Source organism: Pelodiscus sinensis, chromosome 1, assembly GCF_052426305.1.
Source record: "Pelodiscus sinensis isolate ZL-2025 chromosome 1, ASM5242630v1, whole genome shotgun sequence".
NCBI lineage: Eukaryota > Metazoa > Chordata > Testudines > Trionychidae > Pelodiscus > Pelodiscus sinensis.
In genome coordinates this window covers 16,066,084-16,093,774 of record NC_143052.1, presented here as the reverse complement: position 1 = coordinate 16,093,774, position 27,691 = coordinate 16,066,084, and the positions used below count along the sequence as shown (strand labels likewise).

Genomic DNA, 27,691 nt, shown 5'->3' with positions numbered 1-27,691 from the left:
GATCTCACCAAACCCAGAAGCCTAATTGTAAACGAAGGAACTTCTTTTATTCTGACAGTCCTCGTGTCTTTACTGATCATATTTTTCATGCCGTGTAGGTCTAATGGTAAGTTTCCTGTTTGTCTCATCTCTCTGTCCATTTCCTTTTCAGGTTCTACATTGAGAGCATATCGTATTTAAAGGATAATGCCACCATCGAGTTGTTTTTCTTGAATGCAAAGTCTTGCATTTACAAGGTAAGGACTCTTTTGAATTAAGTTAGGGACTGAGGGATTCGGGAAAACTGAGCTACTTCATCGGTACACGAGGTTTTCCATTTGCCCATAAGTAGGTGCGCTGCTATACATAATCCGCTTCCACTGCTGCTGATTCAGGTTGTAATGAAATAAAATACCCACAGATCTCTAATGAGAGAAGAGAGCTCATGTGAATAAGAGAGGATGTGACCTTGCATTATTCACCTTCCCACGATCTCCTGGTTTATTTACTCTGCCATCTACAGATTGTTTCACCTTGCTTATGCCATATCCCAGCCCTTTCCAGAGCACCCTCATATGTGATCTGTCATTTGTTTTGTGTACTGCATTGTAACAACAAGAGAGGACTCCACGCTGGTAAAACTGGCACTTTGTTCAGGGAACTGTTACAGAGGTGCTGCAACTGCCATTAACATTCCAGCTCTGTGAACACAGACTGACTTCCATTCCTGGTGCCTCCTCCAAACTCTTCCCTCCTGCAACTTCTCTTCCTCACATACAGGTTGCTACAGTGTCTTTCATAAACTGAAGGCTTGGTTATCCTCTCTCATACAGGGCAGAAAATAGTAAGTAATTTCCTTGAATGGAGTTATACCAGTGCATTTAGTCCTGAGTGGAGCACAGGATTAGGTTCAGGATATAACCGTTACTGGACCGCTTGGGAATAGTGACCATAATATAATAACATTCAACATTCCTGTGGTGGGAAGAACATCTCAGCAGTCCAGAACCCTGGCATTTAATTTCAAAAAGGGGAATTACACAAAAATGAGGAGGTTAGTTAAACAGAAATTAAAAGGCACAGTGACTAGAGCCAAATCCCTGAAAGCTGCATGGAAACTTTTTAAAGACACCATAATAGAGGCCCAACTTACATGTATACCACAAATTAAAAAACATAGCAAGAGACCTAAAAAAGAGTCACCGTGGCTTAACCACCATATAAAAGAAGCAGTGAGGGACAAAAAGGTATCTTTTAAGAAGTGTAAGTCCAATCCTAGTGAGATAAATAGAAAGGAACATAAACACTGTCAAATCAAGTGTAAAAATGTAATAAGAAAATCAAAACAAGATTTTGAGGAACAGCTAGCCAAAAACTCAAAAAGAAATAAGAAAATGTTTTTTAAGTACATTAGAAGCAAGAAGCCTGCTAAAAAACCTGTGGGTCCCCTAGATGATAGAGCTATAAAAGGAGCAATCAAGGACGATAAAGCCATTGCGGAGAAACTAAATGATTTCTTTGCTTCAGTCTTCACGGCTGAGGACGTTGGGGAGATTCCTGAATCTGCACCGTCCTTTGTGGGTGATGAATCTGAGGAACTGTCCCGGATTGAAGTGTCATTAGAGGAGATTTTGGAACAAATAGAAAAACTTAATGTTAACAAATCTCCAGGACCGGATGGCATTCATCCAAGGGTTCTAAAAGAACTCAAATGGGAAATTGCTGAGCTATTATCTGTGGTTTGTAACCTATCCTTTAAATCGGCTTCCGTACCTAATGACTGGAAGGTAGCCAATGTGACACCAATATTTAAAAAGGGCTCTAAAGGCAATCCTGGCCATTACAGACTGGTAAGTCTAACTTCAGTACTGGGCAAATTAGTCGAAACAATAGTAAAGAATAAAATTGTGAAGCATGTAGAAGAACATAATTTGTTGGACAAAAGTCAACATAGTTTCTGTAAAGGGAAATCCTGTCTTACAAATCTGTTAGAGTTCTTTGAAGGGGTTAACAAACATGCGGATAAGGGAAATCCAGTAGATATAGTATACTTGGATTTTCAGAAAGCCTTTGACAAGGTCCCTCACCAAAGGCTCTTGTGTAAATTACATGGCCATGGGATAAGAGGGAAGGTCCTTTCTTGGATTGAGAACTGGTTAAAAGACAGGAAACAAAGGGTAGGAATAAATGGTAAATTTTCAGATTGGAGAGGGGTAACTAGTGGTGTCCCCTAAGGGTATGTCCTGGGACCAATCCTTTTCAACTTATTCATAAATGATCTGGAGAAAGGGGTAAGCAGTGAGGTAGTGAAGTTTGCAGATGATACAAAACTGTTTAGGATGGTCAAGACAGAAGCAGACTGTGAGGGACTCCAAGAAGATCTTACCAAACTGAGTGATTGGGCAACAAAATGGCAAATGAAATTTAATGTGGATAAGTGTAAAGTAATGCACATCAGGAAAAATAACCCCAAGTATATGTACAGTATGATGGGGGCTAATTTGGCTACAACAAATCAGGAAAGAGATCTTGGAGTTATTGTGGACAGTTCTCTGAAAACTTCCACGCAGTGTGCAGCGGCGGTCAAAAAGGCAAATAGGATGCTAGGAATTATTAGGAAAGGGATAGAAAATAAGACCCAGAATATCTTACTGCCCCTGTATAAAACTATGGTATGCCCACATCTTGAATACTGTGTACAGATGTGATCCCCTCACCTCAAAAAAGATATTTTGGCCTTGGAAAGGGTTCAGAAAAGGGCAACTAAAATGATTAGGGGTTTGGAACGGGTCCCATATGAGGAGAGGCTAAAGAGACTGGAACTCTTCAGTTTAGAAAAGAGGAGACTGAGGGGGAATATGATAGAGGTATATAATATCATGAGTGGTGTGGAGAGGGCCGATAAAGAAAAGTTATATATCAGTTCCCTAAATAGAACTAGAGGACACCAAATCAAATTAATGGGGAGCAGGTTTAAAACTAATAAAAGAAAGTTCTTCTTCACACAGCGTGTAGTCAACCTGTGGAACTCCTTGCCAGAGGAGGCTGTGAAGGCTAGGACTATAATAGAGTTTAAAGAGAAGCTAGATAATTTCATGGAGGTTAGGTCCATAAAAGGCTATTAGCCAGGGGATAAAATGGTGTCCTTGGCCTCTGTTTGTCAGAGGCTGGAGAGGGATGGCAGGAGACAAATTGCTTGATCGTTGTCTTCGGTCCACCCTCTCTGGGGCACCTGGTGCTGGCCACTGTCGGCAGACAGGATACTGGGCTAGATGGACCTTTGGTCTGACCCCGTACGGCCGTTCTTATGTTATGTTCTTATGAATCAAACCCGAGTACCAAGGGAACAAAAGAGCCCTTTAAAAGAATATCCCTAGTGCAAATTGAGTGGGGCAGGTACATCATGTACACAGCTGTGCAGCTACATCATGCACTCAGTTCACGTTTCTGTTGTGAGCTTTGTACAGAATGATGATGCACATACACTGCCTGGCCTGCACTCTCCTGCCCTGGTCCCCTATCTCCTAGTCTCTAGAGTCCTCTGTGAGTTCCTGAGGCAGGGGTGACTGACTAGCCAGCCCCACACAGGACACTTTAAATACCGAACCAAAAGCACACAATCAGGTTCTCTGTATTTCGCACTTGGCCACTGCATTGATACTGCTGCTCTCACATGAGGGTGATTTATAGATATTGATTATCTCAAAGGTAGATTGTTATAATCTTCAATGTCCAGATAGGAAACTGAGGCACAGAGAGGTCAAGTAACTTGCTCAAGGTCACCTAGGAAGTGTGATCTACCCAGATTCCGTGAGCACAGGCCATAGTAGACAGATGAGAGCTTGAACAGAGGACTGGAGGCCATTAATTATTATTGAGTTGTAATCACTACTCTGACACTGGTTGTCTCTGTAACTATGGGCAAGTCACTTGCCCTTCTTCCTGACAGTTGTGAAATAAGGGGTAATACATGATCAGATGGACCTACATCTGATCTAAGCCATGCTAGTGCTTATAGCACATCCATTCCTTTGATATCTGTCTGAGTGCCTCCCACTAGAGTGATGTGATGCTAAACTATTCTGTTTGTAAAGTGCTCTGAAGATGCTGCTGTTTCAGCTTCCCAGACAATGTGGGGGGGTTCACATCCAAACTAAAATGTCCTGGACTGAAAAAGAAAAAAATGTAAAATATTTCCTCTGTGACATTTAATTTCCACCTCCATCTCCAACTCCTCACTTCAATCTCCCGTCCCCTCCATGCCCCTGCCTTTTTTTTCCTCATCATTCCTACTTTTTTATGTCCCAGCCTGCTTGACAGTTTCCCTTCCACAGAATGTGTGAGCAGTAAAATAAAAGCACCTGAACATAAATTGAATCGAATTATGGCCAATGCAGACATGAGCTTGAAATTGATAAAGTATAACCCAGTGAGTGTTTAATAAAGAACTGATTTGCATATACTAGAAATGAGCAAGTGTTGCGGGTTACCTCAGCAGCGGTAGTGAGAGGAATCCACCAGAAGAGGGTGTCCTTGTAGCTAAATTGAATGTCAGGATCAGAAACTGCTTCCCTGCCCATTTGGGAGCCGAGTGGAACCAGTACATGGTGAAGTGGTTTTTGTGCCAGCAATAATCTGGCCTTGCAGATTACTGAGAAAACACCAGCCTGTTGTCACGAGTTACTGAAAACAAAACTAAGCCTTGCGCAGAATTGAGTGTGAAGCAGATAAGCAGCTTCCCTGGCTCGGAACTCAAATGTGTTGAGAGGAGTGACGTGCGGCCCAGAGGCAATGGGCCACCCAGTTTCTTTCTCCTCCGTGGCCAAGAAAATTGTTTTGTAAAGAGAAAGAGAACAGCTCTGAGTCATCTGTTTAACCTCAGAGCCCTGGTGTGAATGATGCTGGGAGGAACCGGGGGCTGAATCGCTAAACCTGCAGATTCCTAGGGATCAACGCAGATCTTGGGGCATTAGGGCCATCTGTGCAGAGACATGGTTCTTCCACACAGTCCAGGAGCTCCTCCAGACACCTTTCCCCTCCTCTCCCCCCGCATCCATGCTGCCTTGGCATCTCTAGCCAAACCTGGAGAGCCCTGCTTTGAAGCTGGTTGTTCTAAGAGGCTTTGAGCAGGACCCAGTGGGTGTCTCTTGTCTGGGATAGGGATGTAAAATTGTGATTAATTGGCTAATTGAATAGTCAATGCAATTTGCAGTCCCCCGCTGGCCCTGTGCTCCCCACTGTGCAGGGAGCCCAGGGTCGGGTGGGGACTCTGAGTCGCCAGCTGAAGCCCTGGGCTCCTTGCAATGCTGCTGCTTTGAAACGCTGTGGGGAGCCTGGTGTCAGGCTCCACGTGGTGTTTCAAAGTGGCAGCGCCACATGGAGCCCAGTTTTAGCAGGGGAGCCCCCAGCTGACCCCAGACTCCATGCGGCACTGCTGCTTTGTAACGCTGCGTGCAGGCTGGGGCCAGCTGGGGACTGTGCTTTGAAGCACCCCCTCCTCTGCTCCGCTCCCCCGTGCTGCCCCTTTCTGATAGGTGTTCGAAATCCTGGCTCCTGACTCCAGATCCTTTCAAAGCCTGTTAGAGAAGAGGCCCGTGGGGTTTTTGGATGTGGCCCATAGGGTTTTTGGAAAGCTGTGTGGTCCCTTGGATCCACCTAGCAATGTCTCAAAAGCTTCCTGATGTGTTATTTTTTAATTAAATAAAACAAACCGCCTGCCTCACACTAACATGTGTCTTCAGGATTTGCTAAATCCCAGGCAGGCATGAGGATGAGGGTTCCTGGTGGGAAGATCCCCACTCCCAGGGAGGAACCCTTAATGCCAAAGGTCTTACTGAGTTCAGTGGCAGTGGATTGGGCCCTGAGATGACAAAACATTGTCTGTGTCGGTGATGTGATGGCCGGGACTCTGCAAGGATGGCAAATGGGCAGGGACCAGTGAGTCTAGCCCTGCAGTCACTTTGAGGCCACTGTTTGAAATGCTTACTCAGCCCACTGGCTGCTCCAGCTGCGACAGGCTGTGTAAGCAATGCACTTTGGTGCCTAGGGATCGTCCTTCGGGAATACTGCCAGGAAAAGCTTCTGCTGCTGTTCTTATTTTGGAAGAGGCTTAATGACAGAAAGTGGAGGTTGGGGAAGGCCTAGAAATCTGGGTCGATCTATTTCCGTCTGACCGCTCCTGAAACCATTACTTTGCACATTCAAACCTACTGTCATGCGATACAGAAATAGCCTCTCTGACTGGGAGATTCCCTCTCGGGGCCTTCCCAGTCTGACTCCCTGCCTTGCTCGGGTCTCGCTTTGTTTTAAAACACGCATTGCATTTTAGTGCATTTGAAAGATGCTGGAATGACGGGCCTAGAAAGAGCGAGTTGCTCATCTCCGTCAGAGGCCAGGAGAGGATGATGCAAGCCACTCCGGGAATGTGCTGTGGCTCTGCTAGTTCACGCTCCATGATTAGACTGTGCTTGGCCACACTGCAGTGTGGTGGTGGATGGGAACTGGGCAGAGACCACCAAACAGCCATCCAGCTGTGCTGAGGAGGGCCCCCTCACTCTGCCCAGGCATGGAATTCTCATGGGTCTTCAAGGTACTGGTGATGGATTCATCACAGAGATCCCCTGGAGACTGTCACTTGATGTGCTGAAATACCACTGAGCTGCCCTTGGGGTGTTCCACCACACTGTTCTGCTGAGCCAGACCCTCTGGTCTCTCCCCCCCCCCGTACTGGCACAGAATTGGGGTCCCAGCCCACAGCAGAGTAATACAGACACTGAGATCTGCTCAGCTCTGGGAGGGCTCAGTCAAACAGACTTACCGCAGCACCCAGGTGCACGGCCCCAATGGGACCAGAACCCCTGATAAATCCATCTCAGGCCATGTGTCCACTGGAAGATCGATGCTGCAGCAGTGTTTTGTACAGTGTTTGATGTAGTGGGTCTAAATCGAACTCTGCAGGCGCTCCCGCTGACACTGGAACTACTCCCGCTCATGAGGAGTAAGGGAAGTTGACAGGAGCATTTCTCCCGTCAACCTCCTGCTGTGAGGATGGTGCCAAAACTCAGCTTAAGGTACATCAACTCCCGCTATGTTTTTTATGTAGCTGGAATTGCATACCTTAAGCCGACTTTCCCCTCTAGTGTGGACTTGGCCTCACGCTGTGTACAGAGCAAGCTCATAAAATATTTGCCCACTTTATCAATGAGAGATATACATACCTATTGCACCCCACACTGCCCTAGGCTACGTAACAGTTATTTACATTGGGCTTAGTAATAAACAAAAGTGATTTTATTAAGTATAAAAAGTAGGATTTTAGTGGTTGCCAGTAATAGCAGACAGATCAAAGTAAGTTACTAAACAAAATAAAACAAAACACACCAACTAAGCTTAATATTCTAAGAAACTTGTTACATATAAAATCTCATCTTCAAGTTCTTTTAATCACTTTCTTTCACAGACTGGGTAGTCTTCCCAGTCCTGATCCTTTTTAATATTCAGTTCCAGGTAGCTGCAGCAGACATCTTAGGTGGTAAACAAGGGTGTCTTGGTACCTGGCAGCTACCCCCATTGTTTAGTTTATATCTCTTTTGCCAAAGGTGGAAACCCGCTGGCTACGTCTACACTGGCCCCTTTTCCGGAAGGGGCATGTAAATTTCACCTATCGTAGTAGGGAAATCCGCGGGGGATTTAAATATCCCCCGCGGCATTTAAATAAAAATGTCCTACTTCAAAGTAGGAATAAGAGCCTCCGGAAAAGGGCGCTTTTTCCGGAGGATCGGGGCCAGTGTAGACGCTCTTTTCCGGCTTTTCTAAAAGCCGGAAAAAAGCGGCGGACATTTTTATTTAAATGCCGCGGGGGATATTTAAATCCCCCGCGGATTTCCCTACTACGATAGGTGAAATTTACATGCCCCTTCCGGAAAAGGGGCCAGTGTAGACGTAGCCTTTGTGTTCAGTTTAAACTTTTCACACTTTCAGCAGGAAAAGTGCAGCATCCACAAAAGTTCCCAGTGTAACCACCACTGTATCAGGTGACTTGGCCACATGTTTCATAGAATCATAGAATACTAGGACTGGAAGGGACCTCGAGAGGTTATCGAGTCCAGTCTCCTGCCCTCATGGCAGGACCCAGTCTTGTCTAGACCATCCCTGATAGACATTTATCTAACCTACTCTTAAATATCTCCAGAGATGAAGATTCCACAACCTCTCTAGGTAATTTATTCCAGTGTTTAACCACCCTGATAGTTAGGAACTTTTTCCTAATGTCCAAACTAAACCTCCCTTGCTGCAGTTTAAGCCCATTGCTTCTTGTTCTATCCTCAGAGGCCAGGATAGAACAAGTTTTCTCCCTCCTCCTTGTGACACCCTTTTAGATATCTGAAAACTGCTATCATGTCCCCTCTCAAACTTCTCTTTTCCAAACTAAACAAGCCCAATTCTTTCCATCTTACTTCCTAGGTTATGTTCTCTAGACCTTTAATCATTCTTGTTGCTCTTGTTTCAGCAGGGCCAACTATAGTCCAGGCTTACAGGAACAACCAGACTATTTATAGATCATTGTCCTGAGTACCAGGCCGTTACATTCCTTAAGTACTCCTCGTGGCCCTCACTTAGCATGTCTAGATTAATAAAACAGGTTTATACTTCATATTTCCAACTCCAAATCAGGAATGGTACATGCACACAAATGGAATATACACTCTCATAATACATATATATACTATATTATCCCTTTTCTAATGATATCTTACCTGAAGTATTTGCACAAAGCATATGCGAGTTAGAGAATACGGGGTGCAAGGTCACAGCACTGAGGAATGTGTCTCTACTCCCACTGACCCCAGAGGCGTGTTGGCTATGTTGAGGGCTTTCTATAGAGTCAATGTAGAGCAGTGGTCTCCAACCTTTTTATACCCAAGATCACTTTTTAAGTCTCAGAACAGGCGAAGATCTACTGCCCCGCCCCTTCCTTGAAGCTCCGCCTACATTACATGAGGAAATCTAATGTAAATGTACTGCGCAGGTGCGCAGTTCAGAGAGGGCTCAAGAGCTACTCTTAGAACCCCTGAGATCTACCGGTAGATTGCGATCTACTGGTTGGTGACCATGGATGTAGAGGGTTTTGAGAGGAAGTGCCTGCATAGAGTAGGAGCTCTCTGGGGATTTGCTGTGTGTATCACTTCTGGGTACCAATAACTCATGACAGTAGACAGTAATTATTGCCGGAGGCCTACCAAAGGTCCATCTAGCCCAGTATCCTGTCTACCGACAGTGGCCCATGCCAGATGCCCCAGAGGGAGTGACCAGAACAGGGAATCATCAAGCGATCCCTCTCCTGTCTTCCATTTCCAGCCTCTGACAAACAGGGGCTAGGGACACCATTCCTACCCGTCCGAACTGAGGCCTGAGGTCCTTTCTTACACTGCAGGACTTCTACTGCTCCCCTAGCCATCCTGGATGGCTCCTGGAAAACTGGGGTGAGGAAAGGTTCATTTGGGGCCAGGCATGCCTGGTCCCAGCTGTGGCTATGCAGAGAGGGAGCAAGCACAAGGCTCCGTCCCCCATCTGCATGGTCCTCACGGTTGGCTGAGGCAGAATCAGAATCTTGCACTCACAAGGATGGCACCTCCCCTCCCCCGCCTTCTCCTGGAGCCGTGCAGTGCCCCAAAGGGGGAGAGGAGACATGAATGCTCTGCCCCCTCAGGTACTGGCCCCCAGAGCTGGCTGGCTGCATCCTGGAAGGGGTGAAGGAGAGAGCATGCAGTCTCTGGGAGGCTTTTTGACTCCTGATGCTCTGTGTCTCCCTCTGCTTCTCCTGGGGCATGTCTACACGGCACAGCAGCTAAACCTGGGGGAAGCAAGAGAAACCTCTTCACTGCACACCCCTTCTGTGCTGCTCCCACCTGAATGCAGGCCCCAGTGGGTCATGAGAGAGGAGGTGAGGTAAGCTGCTCTCCTAGAAAGCTGGCACTCCTGAACCACAAGGCTTACACAAGAGCACCTAGGTCTTAACCTGTGTTTGACGGGGCAGAGCTCTTACGGCAGTGGTCCCCAAACTCTTTACCTCACACCCCTCCTTACCTCTGTCTGTATGTGTCCTCCCCTCTCCCCACCAAAGCTGCAGCCTGGATCTCAGGGGCTGAGGGGGCGCAGACAGGAGTAAGGGGGCTGAGGCTGGGACCTCGGCTGGAGGCAGGCATGGAGCTCTGGGAGTAGGACTGGCAGCCAGGACTAGAGATGTTAAATATTGAGTAATTGATTAATCACATTTTGCATCGACTATTTGATTAGTCGATAGGGCGCCTCCGCCTTTGAAGTGTAGTGACAGCCCTAGGTTTGAGTGAAGGGCACTGCCCATGTATACACAATTGCCCTTCCCTTCACCAGCCAGGTGTGAGAGGAATGCGAGGAATGTAAGCATTTCCCCCTCAGTCCCTTAGGGTATGTCTACACTACAGCGCTAATTCAAACTAACGCGTCTAGAACTAAAAACTAGTTCGAATTAGCGTTTTGCTAATTCGAACTAGCATGTCCACATTAAGTGGACCCTGAACCGGGGTTAAGGATGGCCGGAAGCAGTGCCGGCAGGGCATCAGATGAGGACTTAGAGCGTGGAGCTGCTGTCTCAGGCTAGCCGAGGGCTGTGCTTAAAGGGACCCGACCCCCACCCCGGACAGACAGTTCTCAGGGGTGCCCCGCTTACAAACCAGTCCTGGCTTGGAGTGCCCTGAGTGCCCACACTGGGCACATCACAGCATTCGGCCATCAGCCCGGCTGCACTTGCCGCAGGCTGCCATCTGGGGAGAGGGGGCAATTGGGGGGCTGCAGGAGAGCTTCCACCCCCAGGAGCCCGCAGAGCCAGCCTAGTCCTCCCCATCGGGGGCTCGTACCCCATTCCTCCCTCACCTCCTTCCACTTACCCTTCCCTAGCCCCCCTTCCTGATGTACAAAATAAAGAAAACGTGTGGTCAAAATAGTAGATCAGAGGTTTGGAACAGGTCCCATATGAAGAGAGGCTAAAGAGACTGGGACTTCTCAGTTTAGAAAAGAGGAGACTGAGGGGGGATAGGATAGAGGTCTATAAAAGCATGAGTGGGGTGGAGAGGGTGCATCAAGAAAAGTTCTTCATTAGTTCCCATAATAGAAGGACTAGAGGACACCAAAGGAAAGGAATGGGTAGCAGGCTTCAAACTATTAACAGAAAGTTGTTCTTCACAAAGCAAAGAGTCAACCTGTGGAACTCCTTGCTGCAGGAGGCTGTGAAGGCTAGAACTAGAACTGAGTTTAAAGAGAAGTGAGATCAAGTCATGGAGGTTGGGTCCATGGATTGGTATTAGCCAGGGGGTAGGAGTGGCTTCCCTGCCCAAAGTTTGTGGAAGGCTGGAGAGGGATGGCACGAGACAAATGGCTTGGTCACTGTCTTTGGTCCATCCCCTCCAGGGTCCCTAGGGTTGGCCGCTGTTGGCAGACAGGCTACTGGGCTAGATGGACCTTTGGTCTGACCCAGTACGGCCATTGTAAGCTCAGGGCTCAGGGTCGGGGGTCTCAGTGGACCACCTTGATTTTCATGCACACCTGCTCCTGGGTGACCAGGCTGGCAGCTCTCCTGCACTAGACGGCCACTTTCCTGTGCCTAGTGCGGAGGTCGTGGATGAGGTCCACGATGTCCGCACTAGACCAGGTGGGTGCCCGCCTCTTGCGGTCCCGGGCAAGCTCCCGGGAGCCGCCAGCCTGGTCCCGGGAAGAGGGGGAGGTCTGGGGGGCATCAGGTGGCTGGCTCGAGCCGTGCCAGGTGCAGGGTCTGCTAGCTGGCTGCTGGCAGGCTTGCACCTGGCACGGGCACCATAGCCAGCCCGTGCCCCTTTAAGGGGTCCGGGGCCGGGAGGGGGGCATACGAGTTTCCCTGGTGTTGGCCAGAGTGGCCACCAGGGCAAGCTGGGGAGGGCTAGCCTCCCACTAGTTCGAATTAAGGGGCTACACACCCCTTAATTCGAACTAGTAAGTTCGAACTAGGCTTAGTCCTCGTACAATGAGGTTTACCTAGTTCGAACTAAGCGCTCTGCTAGTTTCAATTAAGTTCGAACTAGCGGAGCGCTAGTGTAGCGCCTATCAAAGTTAATTCGAACTAACGTCCGTTAGTTCGAATTAACTTTGTAGCGTAGACATACCCTTAGGCTACGTCTACATTGGCCGCCTATTACGGAATAGGCATGCTAATGTAGAACTTTGGAAGAGGCAACTGCGCGGGGGATTTAAATATCCCCCGCGGCATTTGCATTTTCATGACCGCCGCTTTTTTCCGGCTTGGAGATAAGCCGGAGAAAAGCGTCCAGACTGGCGCGATCCTCCGGAATAAAGCCCTATTCCGGAGGATCTCTTATTCCTACTTGCAAGTAGGAGGCAGGCATGGAGCCTTGCAAGTAGGAATAAGAGATCCTCCGGAATAGGGCTTTATTCCGGAAGTTCACGCCAGTCTGGACGCTTTTCTCCGGCTTATCTCCAAGCCGGAAAAAAGCGGCGGCCATGAAAATGCAAATGCTGCGGGGGATATTTAAATCCCCCGCGCATTTGCCTCGTCCAAAGTTCTACATTAGCATGTCTATTTCGTAATAGGCAGCCAATGTAGATGTAGCCTTAGTGTCCAGGACCGGATGAAAAGCTAGCTGTGTCCCGGAGCACACAGCTGCTGCCCCCCTACGCCCCTGAAATGGCGCCCTTGCTTTCAGGCTTCCCCAAGTTCTTCTTTGGGTCTTGGAAAGATACTCAAGATACTCAGCTCAATATAAGGTGGAACAGAGACATTGTGTCTCATTACAACCTGTTTTGTGTCTCATTACAACCTGCAGGACAATGTAGCACTTTAAAGACTAACAAGATGGTTTATTAGATGATGAGCTTTCGTGGGCCAGACCTGGCCCACGAAAGCTCATCATCTAATAAACCATCTTGTTAGTCTTTAAAGTGCTACATTGTCCTGCATTTTGCTTCAACTACCCCAGACTAACACGGCTACATTTCTATCATTACAACCTGTAATCCACTAACTCCTTTGTCCTGTGGCTGCAGACAGTTTTAATAGCCAACTTCATTTTGACTGTGTTCACTCCTTACATCTGTTTCCTGTGATCTGTTGCTGGGGGAGTCCAGATATGTGTATTGTGGGGAAGGAGAGTGGGGAAGGCACTTTTGTGGGACTCCGGGTTTGATTGCAAACCCAGCACACTGCTCCAGAAGATCCAGCCCTTCAGTTTTCCCTGCTGGGGAGGGGAGAGGGAGCCAACCTGCTATGAAGCTTGCGGGGGAGGGTATTTTGGGATTAGCACAATATTACTTTCTCCTAAAAGCACAAGGGAAAGCTTGATCTCTTCACCTCCCACCCCAGCAACTCCTCCAGTCCACCCCAGTTGAGTGCTGATGTCACACTTCATTCACCTGAACAGCATTCTGTGCATGTTGCTTTCTCCTCATCCAGGGAGCAGGTCCAGCATCCCTCTGGTCTCCATGAGCACCAGGAAGCCTTTGAAGCCAAACCGGAGGAGAGAGCACATTTCACTGTGCAGTAACGAGCATGATCGTCTTGGGGGAGTTGAGATTTAATGAACTTTTTTTTCTCTTTTCTTCCCAGGAGCTCATTGAGGTTGACAGTGAGGTGGTGTTTGAATTGGCTGCGTACATCTTGCAGGTAGGGGCAGCATCTGTCTCTCGTTCCGTCTGTATCTGCAATGCATAAATAGGTTGCAGGGGGTTAAGACATGACAGACCCTCCGGGGGAGGGGGGGGAGGATTACACCACGTGTACAGGAATTGAACAGACAGGGTAGTGTGCTGTTTTGCCAAGCTAGGGAACAAAGCTGGAACCTTTAATGCTAGAGACGTGCAAAGTATCACTAGATATGGATGCAAACTAGGTTCCGCTGTGAAGCACCATACAGAATCCTGCTGTCCCAGTGGAGCGAGGGGCATTGTGTCACCGTGCTGCCCCAGAAGCAGGATGGGAACCAGCTGGAAGTGGATGCTGAAGTGTTCCCCATAAGCTTCAGTTCCAGTGTGCTGGCTGGTGTGTTAGGGCTGGAGCCATGGTTGTACCCACTTCCACCCCTGCCTATCCACTCTGTGCACACCGGTGTGAGTAGGGGAGCCACAGCCCAGCAGCGCATGCAGTGATGTAAGGGGATTCTTTGTGCCCCATCATTCCCCTGTGCTGAAGCGTATCGTGGTTCACAGTTTAACCTAATTTGCATCCATATGCACATCTCTAGCACTGTGCCTCGGAGCATCTCAAAGGGCTTTATGCACATCTGTCATGAACTAACCCTTGCCACATGAGCAGGTAGAATACCATGCCCAGCCATTAGACCATGATTCTTTCCTTTCATAAGAGACAAAAGTTTCCAGATTCGCTGACCATCCTGTCTCAGAGCCAACCCAGTATGTAAAGGAAACCTAAGTTGCACAGTTTTGAAAAGCAAGGCCAGTTTCTGCTCTGTCACCCATTCTGCACTGACTTTTAGGGGAATTGCTCCTGATAGATATAGGAGTTGTGCTGAGGACCCACAACTCCACTTGAAGTCAGTGAGAGCTGCACATATCAGCGTTCCTGAAAATCAAGCCTGAAATTTCCACCTTAAGATTCAGCTTCAGTAAATATTTGTCGGGTCTTATTTTATGCAAACTAAAGAAGACCGGCCCAAGCCAAACCCCTGGAAATGTTGGATCTGGAACGGGTTGCTCAAATCCATCTCCAGTTCAACATGGATCACCCATTTCTGGTGTTTTGTAGATAGGAACTGAGGGGTAACACTCGGATTTTAACTTTTATTAACTCTGCAATTAAGACAAGCCCTAATTCTTCAGCAGATGAAGGAGGGGATGGTGCAGTGTAAGGTTTGTGCTTCAGTGCAAGTCACCTGACAGGAGCGATTCATAAATGCAGAGGTTTTAAGGGGAAGTGGGTGGGGATCATTCTTTTTGGGCAGTAATTGTCATGGGAGAAGATCAGAGATAATAGTCAGTAAATTCTTTTTCTCCACTTCTCAGAGCAGTTTTTTAGTCTCTTTCCAGTCATCCGTGAGACCCTGATCCTAAAGGATCCATGTGGAACAGCCAAGCCATCTCATCAGCATATGTTAATACATAGCACTTCTGTAGCATTTTTCTTGTTAGGGAAGCAATTAGTGCTGGGGAGTTTCATTCTTCATTAAGATCAATTTTAGAGTAATATAGCAAAAATTAGAGAGAGAAGGAAACAATTAAAAGCACATTATAGCAGTTGCGTATTGGCCTGCTGGGTGAATCAACATCTCAAACAGCAGGCTCATTGTGAGAATTAGTGCTAGGGAGAAGAATCTATTGTTTGTCCATGCATCCTAATGAATCCTGAAGCAATTAGCAACTATACATGCAAGCCCCAGCCAGGATGCCACTGAACCCCGCTGCTGTGATCTGAAGTATTTACCATCACCAAAAATCCACAGGATATTATACACACAATGGCAGTAGTTTGAAGTGTGACTTAATGAAATTAAGCAAGACAAACCATACTTTTATATGTCAAGGTATAATTATTACAACCTTGGTGTGTGCTGTGCTTCTGTAGAGAGTAAAATGAACGGCTCAGCTATCAGTGTGGGTTGGTGCCTGCATTACAGAGTCAGCTCAGCACCTGGATTAGCCATGCTGCAAAGCCATACCCAGGTTACTGTGTCCTCATTTAAAGAAGAAGCAGTCTGGTGGCACCTTAGAGACTAACACGTTTAAGTTAATTAACTGACAATCAATTAACTTGAGTTAAAACAGGAAGACTATAAGCTTTCCTGAGCTATAACTGAGGAAGTGAGTTGTATTTCATGAAAGCTTATGCCCTAAGAAATGTGTTAGTCCTTAAGGGGCCACTGGGCTCCTTGTTGTTTTTGCTAAAACAGACTAACATGGTGACCCCTCTGTGTCCTCACTGCTTCTGCACTCGCTCTCATGTGCTGCTAGAACTTCTGGGGGCATATCCCATTGGTTTTTTGTACCGCAGTAGCCTATGCAAATCTAAGATTAATTCGTAATAAACTATGATAGAATGTGTGTGCCCCGTGCACCCCTGGGGATGTATGGGAAGGCATGAGACGACTGTAAGTGACCAAGTGGTTCATCTTGTGTCCTCACTTCAAAGTAAGTGGGATACCCAAGTGAAAGCAACACCTGAGCTGTAGCTTGAACACCCAGTCAGGCTAACTAGTCCAGATTTAAAGCACCACTACATTTAGGTGAGAGGATTTTGTGCATGCACACGAGGGGAATTACAGGCAACACCCACGTAAGGGCATGTCTACACAACCCGAAATAACATAGTGCATGTCTATACAGCAAGTCCATTACTTCAAAAGAAATGCAAAATAATTGGCTTCTTACTCCCAACTTCTGTAAACCTCATTGCATGAGGAGTAAGGGAAGTCAGGGGAAGAGTGCTCTATTTCAAAATAGGTGCTATGTAGACAGCGCCAAAAGTCAAAATAAGCTATTTCAACTTAAGCTATGGAATTAGCGTAGCTCAAGTTGCATAGCTTATTTTAAGTTTAGCCCTGCTGTGTAGACATGTCCTAAGAGTCAAAGTTAACTCTATCCATTGCGGAGGTTTCACTACTGGACAGTTGCAAATGAAATGATTACAATGCTCTGTTTACACTATAAATATATCATGGTAAAGCAAAGGGTATATCTACACTGCAGAGTATTTCCGGAAAAACGGATACTTACATCCACACTGCTATTGCGTTCTTTCGACAGAACGGAGGGGTTTTTCCAATGGCAGTAAACCTCATTCTGCGAGGAAGAAGCCTTTTTCCGAAAAAGCTTTTTCAGAAAAAGGCGTATGTGGATGCAGAAGAGGGTGTTTTTTCAAAAGAAGAGGCCTCCAAGAAAAAGCACAGGTGCCCTGGTGGCCACTCTGTCTACAGTAATCACAATTTAAATGCGAGATAGCATCCAAACAATGTGGACGCTAACTTTTGAAAAAGCAGATTGCTTTCTCGATGCACTTTTGTTGTGTGGACGCTCTCTTTCGAAAGAAATTTTTACGGAATATCGCTTCCAAAAAAGCTTCTGCAGTCTAGACATAGCCAAAGTAACTCTCGGTTACTTTTTAATGTCAACCACTGTATATATGCTTCATCTATCAAAATATGGCTCCAGCAGATACCAGATTCTGCTACTGATGCCATCACTGGAGTGGAGCAGCACACAGCAGTCTGGAATTGGTTTGTGTTGGTGATAGATTACAATGCTTTCATGGACAAAACATCTAAAATACATATTCAGTGTTTCCCTAAGTACTTTCTTCAGTAGGAAGAATATAAGTTTAAGAACATGGAATACAGTGTATCCACTACAAACAGAATGGGAAATTTAAATATTCAGAATGTAATTACCCAGACTGGGAACTGATCCAAGTAGTGAGGCTAATACTTGCAAAAGGATCTTGGGCTTTTCAGTGACCACAAGTCACTTGGAATTAGGAGATCTTCTAGCAATGCACTGCCCCTTAACCAGACAGAAATGTTGGCTTAATGCTAAGAACACAAAATTCACCATCCCTACTTCCTGCAGCACCTACCATAGATATCCACTAGCAGTTGTCAGGCTAAGTATTTGCAATGCCCAATCCTATTTAGAACATAAGAACGGCCGTATTGGGTCAGACCAAAGGTCCATCTAGCCCAATATCCTGTCTACCGCCAGGGGCCAGCACCAGATGCCCCAGAGAGGGTGGACCGAAGACAATGATCAAGCGATATGTCTCCTGCTATCCCTCTCCAGCCTCTGACAAACAGAGGCCAAGGACACCATTTTATCCCCTGGCTAATAGCCTTTTATGGACCTAACCTCCATGAAATTATCTAGCTTCTCTTTAAACTCTATTATAGTCCTAGCCTTCACAGCCTCCTCTGGCAAGGAGTTCCACAGGTTGACTACACGCTGTATGAAGAAGAACTTTCTTTTATTAGTTTTAAACCTGCTCCCCATTAATTTCATTTGGTGTCCTCTAGTTCTTCTATTTAGGGAACTAATAAATAACTTTTCTTATTTGGTGCGTAAGATCTGTCCTAACCTCAGTCCAGAGTGGTATGACAATCCCAACTTAGTTTAAAGGATTCATGCTGACAGTACCATTAAATAAGGAAACTATTGTTGACTGATGCTTGTAAGTGATAAATCTAGAAATGTATCTTTTCCAAATTAAATGTTGCCATTTTAGTGACAAACTTTTCCCCCCATCTTTTCACAGGAAGCGAAAGGAGATTTTGTAAGGTGAGTTGGTTGAAAGTTCTCTCAATGCTATTATTTGTTCTGAAAGTGAAATTGATTACATCTGCTGGAGGAGTGATGTGACAGTTTATAATTACATTGCAATGGGAAGCTCTTCTGAGTGCTGCTAGCCTATTTCCTGCAATAACTTAGGTCCAAAATGCAGCACTGGTCCAGATCTCATATTGAAAACAGCCTTGTTTGTGATGACATTGTTTGTGAATTTCTTAATGTGTTTGTGAAGCTCAGGAAACAGGGTAGCCTGCAGAAGGAAATTACTGAGGAAATGACTCCCCCACAATCATTGTTGTAATATAATATCACATGTCCAGCAGGTCTAGCTGTTATAATTCTCTTACTGACTGGAATTTCTGTGTGAGCTTAGCCTAAATTTTCAAAGGTGGCCTCTGAATTTGGGGGCCTCAGAGTGTGAGCCTGTTTTTCAGAAATGTTGAAAAAATTCATCTGTGGTGGGATCTTGGTGGCTCAAGTGATTGTTAATGAAATGTACAGCATCTCAATTACCAGCTTAGATCAGGTCCACGTTAGTAGTGACCAAAGTCATTCTCATCTTGGTGGCTGTTCAGTGCCCTGTTTATGTTCTCACTTTGATATTTAACGGACCTGTGCCCATGTTACAAAAACAAACTCCACTATCTATTACACTGTGTTGCTCTCAAACTGACTGCCACTGGAGGGCCACCATCATTCTTGCAGCTGATCTCAGGAGGAAAGCCAATGAATGGACAGGCCGGGAGGCATAGAGAAGGTGCCTCTAGTCACAGCTGAGGTGCATTGGTAGAACGGCACTATCAAGCTCACAGTGCTGTTAGGTGTGAATAGAAGATCGTGAATAGAAGATCGTGACTCAACAGATGACCAGATAAACAAGACTCCATTTTCCAGCTCTGGCAGCACTAAACCTTTACCCGGCACTAAAATTCACTTGATTTTTTTAAAAACTGGAATGATGGAATGTTCATCGCAAACATTGCAACCTCGCCTTGCAACAATCCCGAGTGTGAGATGACACTCCACAAAAGAGATCTCTGGTTCTGCCCTATCATTTTTCTGAGTCCCAGTCAGCTTGTGAAATCCTGACGTGTTTGTGACAAGGAGACACGAGCCTGGTCTTGCTTTATTTCTCAATTCCAGCCATTTCAGAGCAGGGTGCTTATGGGCAGTGCTTATGTAGTCAGGTGGCTCGGACAGAGTGTCATCTGTTTTATCATGCTGGCTGATTCAGAACACAATGTCAAGATAGGGAAGCTGTCCCAATTAAGTCAAACCCCACAGTAATCGCACCTTCCATAACATGCACAGAATTGTGCACAGACTAGACTCGAATAAGGTTCAGGACAGAGCCCATTGGGTGAGGTGTTTCAGAGGTTTGGACATAGAACCTTTCACCTTTAGCTGTCCCATTCCAATCCAGAGCAGAGCTGGAAGTAGCAGTGGAAAGTTTGCACCAACTGAAAGCTGTTCATTGCCCTCTCTCAAATGAGTTGGTCAGGTTTCGACATCACACAAAAACCCACCACAAGAGAGGCTAAGTGACCCTCCATGTCAGGGCGAATGTAGTACCTCTACCTTTTATACAGTGATTTTCATCTGTGGATCTCAAAGCTCTGTAAAAAGGTGTCAGTGTCCCCATTTTACAGATGGCACAGAGCATGGCAATGACTTGCCCAGGGTCACCCAGCAGGCCAGAGCTGGGAATGAAACCCAGAGTCTCCTGAGGGCTATTCTAACACACACACAGGCCACAATGGTGTGAGGTATGTTGTGTAGGCAGCCAGCTAATTTTGGTAGTGAATTGAAAGTCTTCATGGCTTTTGATGGTCTCCCTGAGTTTGATGGTCTCAGTCCTGTGTCTGCTTTTCAGACTTCACCATTACAACTGGCATGCTGTTGGCTGTTTCATGATACAGAGGCCAAGATAGGAACGGGCCCTGGAGACTGAGCCGCATGCCCTGTAGGCTGCGTTTGAGGCATGTTGTAGTAGCTGGGTAGGAGACGCTTGTGCTGCTTTATGTCCTTTCTCCAGGGATGTCCATATGGCACCTTTCTCAAGCACTTCACATTCACTGAAGTGGGTTTGCTTATTGGGTGAAACCCTGAGCCTATTGAAGTCAATGCAAGTTTTGTCTTTACTGGTGGCAGGATTTCATCCCCTGAAATTTGGGCTTATGGGTTTCATTAACACAGCAATGCATAAACTTGAAGTTTTAGGGATAAATTCAGCCAGATGCAAGCAGGGATACCGTTGTTTGAAGACAAGAGGAGTTTTCCTGGGACTGAAGGTGCCTCTTATTGTTATGTGGCCACATTTGAGGTTAATCATTGTTGAAATGTTCTTACTAATAGAATTTGCTATTGTCTGACAGGGAGGAGCAACAGCATTGTTGTTACTGAGATATTTTAAAGATTACATGTTGTAAATAACAGCATAAATTTCACAAAGTCTGCCCTGTTGAACTCTTGCTTGACTCTTCTGCTTTCTGCAGAAACAAAGCGGTCTAAGAGGTGCATGTTTAGAAGAAAAATTGAAAATTGAAAAATTGAAAATTGAAAAATTGAAAATTAGTATTGCCTGAAAGCAGTGTCATATTAACCACTCAGAAGACGGATGGTCTGTCTTTGGCCCCAGTCTAGCAAAACATTTAAGCAGGTGCTTAATGTTAAAGAAAGGAGAATTCCCCCTAAAGCACTTGTTGCAAAATTCCTGCCTGTGGGGACTAGTGTGGCGTGATATCTGACCTTATGATGCTGTGATCTTTACATCACAGCTTGGCATCAGCACAGGGCCATGTAGGCATGATAACATCAAAACATAATCACCCTGACGTGACGGCACATGGTGATGAGGCTTCATACATTCTGAAAATGATTTAGGAATGTGCAAACCTTCATGGAAATCTGAGGCAGCCTCACAAAATCTAGGTGCCAACTTTCTGCCATTCTTACCCAGTCTGTTACCACTTCTCCCACGATGGCTGCTCCTGCTGCTGGTTGTAGGGAAGATGAGTTGTCCAGTGCCAAGGCATGCTAGCCATCCTTTATTGGACTTTCTCTGCTCATCCCTGAAATGGGTTCATTACTAGGACAGCGCAGCACTCAGGTGTCTTTCTGGGTTGCTAATGTATGAAAATAGGCACATTTTTATCCATCGGTGACCATTTACATTTACAATTTAAGTTTGCATTTTGTGATATAACCTAGTCAGGGCAGAGTTAGAAAGGCGCATAAGAGAAGTCAGAATCCAAGGGGTTCTGGGGGTTGGCACTGCAGACTGGCTGTGTATAACCCCGGTGCTAGCAGAGCTGAACGGCGGCTGTTGGCGTATGATACTCTGCTACTGAATAGCCTCTGAAAAGACCCTTGATCCCAAGCTCACTGTCACACCAATATTTCAAGCAACCCTTGCCCATTGCAGACTTTGGCTAACTGGCCAGTCCATCAAATGGCAAACCAGAGAACATCTCTATCCTTTGCACCAGGTTTCACCCCAGGTTTCAGTTTGTTCAAGGCTCACTCAGCCATCTGCTTTGCTTTGAATGTGAGTGTCACACATCACTAGGGTGACCGTACATCCCATTTGGGCTGGGACAGTCCCTTTTTAAAGCCCTGGCGTGTCCATCCCAGGTTCTTTTTCCAGAAGTGGGCATTTGTCCCCTTTGCTCTTGCCAATGTGATCATTTGGCAAGAACACATGGGACAAATGCCCACTTTTGTTTAAAAAAACCCCTCATTTACCTAAAGATATGCATTTTAACATCCCTAGTATGGAGGAATGTGCAGGGGGAGAGCACTGATGCCAGCCTTTTGTGGAGCAGGGGAGGCAGGGTTCATGCGGGTGTGGGGAGGAAGCAGGGTTCCAGCAACCAGTGACAGCCTCTTGTATGGTTTCAGTCACCCCAACCTCCCATGGGAGCACCCAGGGTTCCTGTGACCTTGTGGGGAGGGTGCCCTGGGTGAGTGTCTCAAACCAGCCATCTGAGGGGGAGAAGGCACGGTGAGTGGGGAGGGGACTTGGGTCAACCCCTCATCGTGTCCCGTTTTCCCTTTGGGAAGCATTTGAGGAAGTGCTCTGTATCTCACGAAAGCTTATGCCCTAATACATGTGTTAGTCTTCAAGGTGCCACCGGACTCCTTGTTTTTGTGGAAACAGACTAACGCAGCTACCGCTCTGAAACCTCCACATAACCTGTAACTCATTCAGAATGCATCTCAGCCACCAGCTGCCGCTGCCTCTTGGCTGCTGCCTCAAAGGCTGTATCTACACTGCCACTTATCGGCATAACTTATGCCACTCTGAGCACAAGCACTGACTTTCATTTTTCCAGGTTCTACCCCAACTCTGCCCTGAGACCCTGCCCTTTCTCCATCCCTTCCTGCCCCAACTCTGCCCCCTTTCCTGAGGTCATTCCTTCCCATCCCGCTCTTCCCTCTTACGCCAGTGCCTCCTGCCTGTCACTGAACAGCAGATCAGATCGGCAGGGCCTGCCAAACAGCTGATGGGTGGATGGCTGGTGCATGCTAAACTCCCACTATATTTAATCTGTGGCTACCCCTTGGAGCCCTGATAGAGCTGGCACCTATGGCTCCAGGATATGAATAAGCCACCCTCCTAAGTGACGTAAGTTATGCAAACGTAAACGCCAGAGTGGGCACACTGTGTCGGTGGGAGAGCTTCTCCTTCCAACACAGCTATTGCCGCTCATTGCGGGCTGGATTAATTAAATTGGCTTCCCCATTGGCTTAGAGCAGCTGTACTAGGGTATGTCTACACTGCATGCTGATTTTGAAATAAGCTATTCTAGAAGAAATATTCCGAAATCGCTTATTTTGAAATAGCACATCTACACTGCAGGGAAGCCTCAAAATTAGTCCGAGGCAGGCTTCCCTAATGTAAACATGCTATCTAAATTTAGAGCCCCAGAGGCATTGGAGAGGAATAACTTAGAATGGCCCTGGTGAGGGGCTGTTTTGAAATAGCAGCAGTGATACGTCTACACACATCTTATTTCGAAATAGCTATTTCAAAATAAGCATTATTCCTCATAGAGTGAGGTTTACAGATTTCGGAATAAGTCATCCGTTATTTCAAAATTATTTCAAAATAACGGAATGGCTGTGTAGACGCTCACATTGTTATTTTGAAATAACACTAGTCATCTTGAAATAACAGTGCAGTGTAGATGCACCCCTATAGAGCCTATTGCAGCACAGCTGTAAGTTAGTGTAGCCTTAGCCAAAATAAAGTGCATCAGCAACTCTGGGGTGGAAGCTCCTGGTGCTGGAGAGGCTGAAAAAAAAAAGGGCAAAGTAAGGTCCAGTGTTTGCTCTGATCGGTCTGCTGCAATTCTTTAGATTCCAAGCAGACTTCTACAGTAATTATCAAGAGCCCTGGAGTGAATAAAAGCATTATTGTGTCATGTTCCTGACTATCCCTTCAGATGCACTTTTCCCTGCCACTGTAGATTGGGTTTCTAGATGTTTTCAACAGATTTCCGTGGCTTGAGGCCGACCTCCAGAGAATGTACTACTCAGCTGGGTTTAAAAAAAAAAAGTTACAGCCCATGGGATCTTTGTATTGGGGGTAACCAAAGGATTTGGTTGTTTAGCCTGAAAAATGATACCTGTAGGCTCTGATTTTTAAAGGTGCCTTTGGGATTAAAGTACCAAAATCCTGTTGACATTCAGTAGGAGATGGACACTTAGTGGATGATCCTGTACTTTTTCAAGTCTCTGGCAAAATGCCTGTTGATTTCAGGCCTTGAATTCTAGGCTAAGTGTATTTCAGGATACCGGAAGTATCCCAAAATAGCTATTCTACGCCTTTTGAGCGCAGCTGTTATTTCGAAATATAATGGGCTTGCTATTCCGACATCCCTGTAAACCTTGTTCCACGAGGAGAAAGGGACATTTCAGAATAGCGGGTTATTTTGAAATTAACTCAGAATAAGTTATGCCATTTGCATAGCTCACATGGCATAGCTTATTTCGAGCTATGAGTGCAGTGTAGATGCACCCCTAGACTCCTTTGATAAATCTAGTTCTATGGCCCACAAACTGCCTCCCTCCCAGCACTTCTGGGTAAGATACTGGGAAGTGCTGGGGAAATTTCCAAAGACTAGAAGAAAGCTAATCCTGTGCTAAAGTTTTAAAAGGGTAAAAGGAGTGAGGTGGGTAGTTATAAGCCTGCTTGTTTGACAGTTGAGTCCAACCAAATACTGAAGCAAATGGCATGGGACTCAATTAATAAAGAATTAAAGGAGGGAAATAAAATTAATGCCAATCAACATGAGTTTATGAAAAATAGATCTTGTCAAACTAATCTGGTATCCTTTTTCATGAGATTACAAATTTGGCTGAGAAAGATAAAAATGTTGATGTAATAGACTTCTGTAGGGTGTTTGTCTTGGTATGCTTGACATTTTGATTAAAAACTGGGCTGGTGTAAAATTAATATAACACATCTTCAATGGATTTAAATGTGGCTTAGAGATAGGTATTAAAATAGAATTGTAAATGGGGAACCATCATCAGACAGGTGTGTTTCTAATGAAATTCTACAGGGATCAGTTCTTGGCCCTATACTGTTTTAACGACTTGGAAGAAAACATGAAATCATCACTGATAATATCTGCAGATGACACAAACAAGTGGGGAAGTGCTAAATAATGAAGAAGATAGGTCATAGATACAAGGGTGATCAGGATGGTAAGCCAGGTAAAAGCACACAATATGCATTTTACTATGGCTAAATGTTTATAGGCCATATTTATGGGACAGGAGACTGTCCTGGGAAGGAGTGACATTGAAAAAGATAGAGGAGGTCATGGTAGATAAACTCCCAGTATGATATGACAAAAGGGCTAATGCAATCCTGGGACATGTAAATGGGAATCTCAAATAAGAGTAGAAAGGTTATTTTATTTCTGTATTTGGCATTGATGCAAAGTCTGCTGGAATAGTGTATCGCATTTTGGTGTCCACAACACAAGAACGATGTTGATAAACTGGAGAAGATTCAGAGAAGAACCACAGGAATCATTAAAGGATTAGGAAATGTGTCTTATAGTGACAGATTCAAGGAACTCAATCTATTTAACTTAACAAAGAGAAGATTAAGGGATGACTTGGTCACAGTCTGTAAGTGCTAACATGGGGAACAAACATTTGATAATCAGCTCTTCAATCTAGCAGAGAAAGGTGTAACACAATCCAATGGCTGGAAATTGAAACTAGACAAATTCAGTCTGGAATTCAGGTGAGAGTAGCTAACCACTGAAACAATTTACCAAAGCTATGTCTACACTGCGCTGTAAACTCGAAATAAGATACGCGATTTGTGCTATGCAAATTGCATAGCTTATTTCAAGTTTATTTCAAAATAGGCTATTTTGAAATTTGGTGCTGTCTACACAGCACCAAATTTCGAAATAAAGTACTAATTCGAGACATATCTTAACCCTCGTGGAATGAGGGTTACTGGGATGCCAAAATACCGTGCCCGTTATTTCAAAAAATATTTCAAAATAATGGGTGGTTTGTGAAGACACGGGGTAGCTATTTCGGGATATCTCTGGTATCCCGAAATAACTTTGATGTGTAGACAAACCCCAAGGGTCCTCATGGATTCTCCATCAGTACCAATGTTTAAAGCAAGACAGGATGTTTTCCTACAGGATCTGCTCTAGGAATTATTTTGGGGAAATTCTGTGGCCTGTAGTCCCTTCTAGCCTTGGAACCTATGAAAGTATTGAATACTACATACTGCACTCCCGAGGGTCACTTTTCCAGGCAGAACAGAGCATATTGCTAGTGTTTGCACTTTCCCCACAATTTAATCCTTCTTGATTCGGGGCCTGATCCAGTACCTACTGAAATCAATGGGAAAGCTCATGTCAAGCTTTGATTTAATGGAGGATTTTCAATCTTAAACAACAATGCCAGGGAAACTAGCAATCCATCGCATAGAATATTTGTCTCCCAGGTTGATATTAAAGAAACAAAGTGATAAACCTAGCCTTGTTAAATAACTCCCCAAACAGTCCGTCTTTGGCTCTGTCTACACTTAAAAGTTTAAAGCACAATTGTGGCAGTGTGGCCACAGCACGAGTGCTGGGAGGAGCTCTCCCAGCGCTCTATGTAAACCAGCTCTGTGAGGGTAGTAGCTAACAGCGTTGACACTCCCAGAGCTGTAGCCTGGTTCACACTGGAGCTTTAGTAGCTCTGAAACTTGCTGCACTCAGAGAGGGGGAATATTTTTTCACACCCCTGAGCCAGAAACTACATTGCTATAAAGTGCCAGTATGGACTTAGCCTTTCTTAGCCCTTTTGAGTCAGGAATCATGATGCTTTAGGAGAAAACTGTGAGAATATCTCCTTGCAAAACATCGAATAGTAACAACAGGGAAGGAGGGCAGCAGGCTAATTTGTTACTAAATGACATTTTAAAATAATATACACGCTTGTGAATATTGTAATCTTGAAAACAATTATATGCTTAGTTTTCAACGTGTGCAATAAAACAGCATTTAAACCATTAGGGTTTAAGGATTACAGGAGCCAACATGCAGCCATGCGTATTGCACCATAAGGATGATGATGATAAAACCTTGCTCTTATAATGGTGCCTTTTATGCAAGGGTATCAGAGCACATTTTTTATTCAGTCTAGTTCATTATTAGACATAAGAATAGGGAGATTTAGCCTGAAGTTTCTTTAGTAATTGATCACTGATACTACATGTAGCAGAGAGTTTCCAAATGTGTTGAGATCAGATGGCATAAATAACCTAGCTTAAATTGCAGAAATAGCAGGATGTAACACAATGGTGGACAGCCTGCAGGCTGCATATGGCCCACTGAAGCTGCACCTCCAGCTTGTGGACCCCCTGTTTGTCCCCCCTCCTCTTGCATACTGGGGCAATGGAGCCCTGCACTTCCTACTCCTGCCCCTCCCTCCCAGCACTTTCTGAGCCTCGAGAATCTGCTGATTTTCACTCAATCCCTGTTCCCCTCCCTTCCCACTTTCCCAAGGCTGGAACACCGCGAATCAGCTGTTTGTGGATGTTCAAGCTCTGGGAGGCGAGGGAAGAGCTGGGATGGAACTTGAATCAAGTGATTCCTGGCACTCTGAAAGTGCTGGGAGGGAGAGGGAGGAGTAGGAAGTGCAGGGCTCCAGTGTGTGAGAGAAGCGTGGGGGAAGGGCACAGAGAAGGGGTCCGCAAGCCACAGGTGGGCTGCTGCAGCCAACTGAGATGAAGGAGGGTTGCTCATGTGCCCCACTCACTCTTCTTAGTGGCCCATTGCTGATGCAACATGTTTCATTTGCTGAGCAACTTGCAAATATCTAATTTTTGCCGAGCTGCCTTGAGTAGGTAGATATTGTGATTTTTAATGTT

General features: G+C 45.6%; 1 protein-coding gene across 10 annotated transcripts in view; it reads left to right on the top strand.

Annotated features, from left to right (window-relative positions):
* The window catches only part of FRMD4A (FERM domain containing 4A), a 436,582-nt gene that overhangs the window by 313,223 nt on the left and 95,668 nt on the right, over window positions 1-27,691 (top strand). For all 10 annotated transcript variants that reach the window (XM_075926048.2, XM_075926044.2, XM_075926043.2 and 7 more), the window contains exons 5-7: window positions 152-236; window positions 13,610-13,666; window positions 18,257-18,279. In XM_075926048.2, the coding sequence (XP_075782163.2) occupies window positions 152-236; window positions 13,610-13,666; window positions 18,257-18,279 (165 nt within the window). The remainder of the gene's footprint in view (window positions 1-151; window positions 237-13,609; window positions 13,667-18,256; window positions 18,280-27,691) is intronic.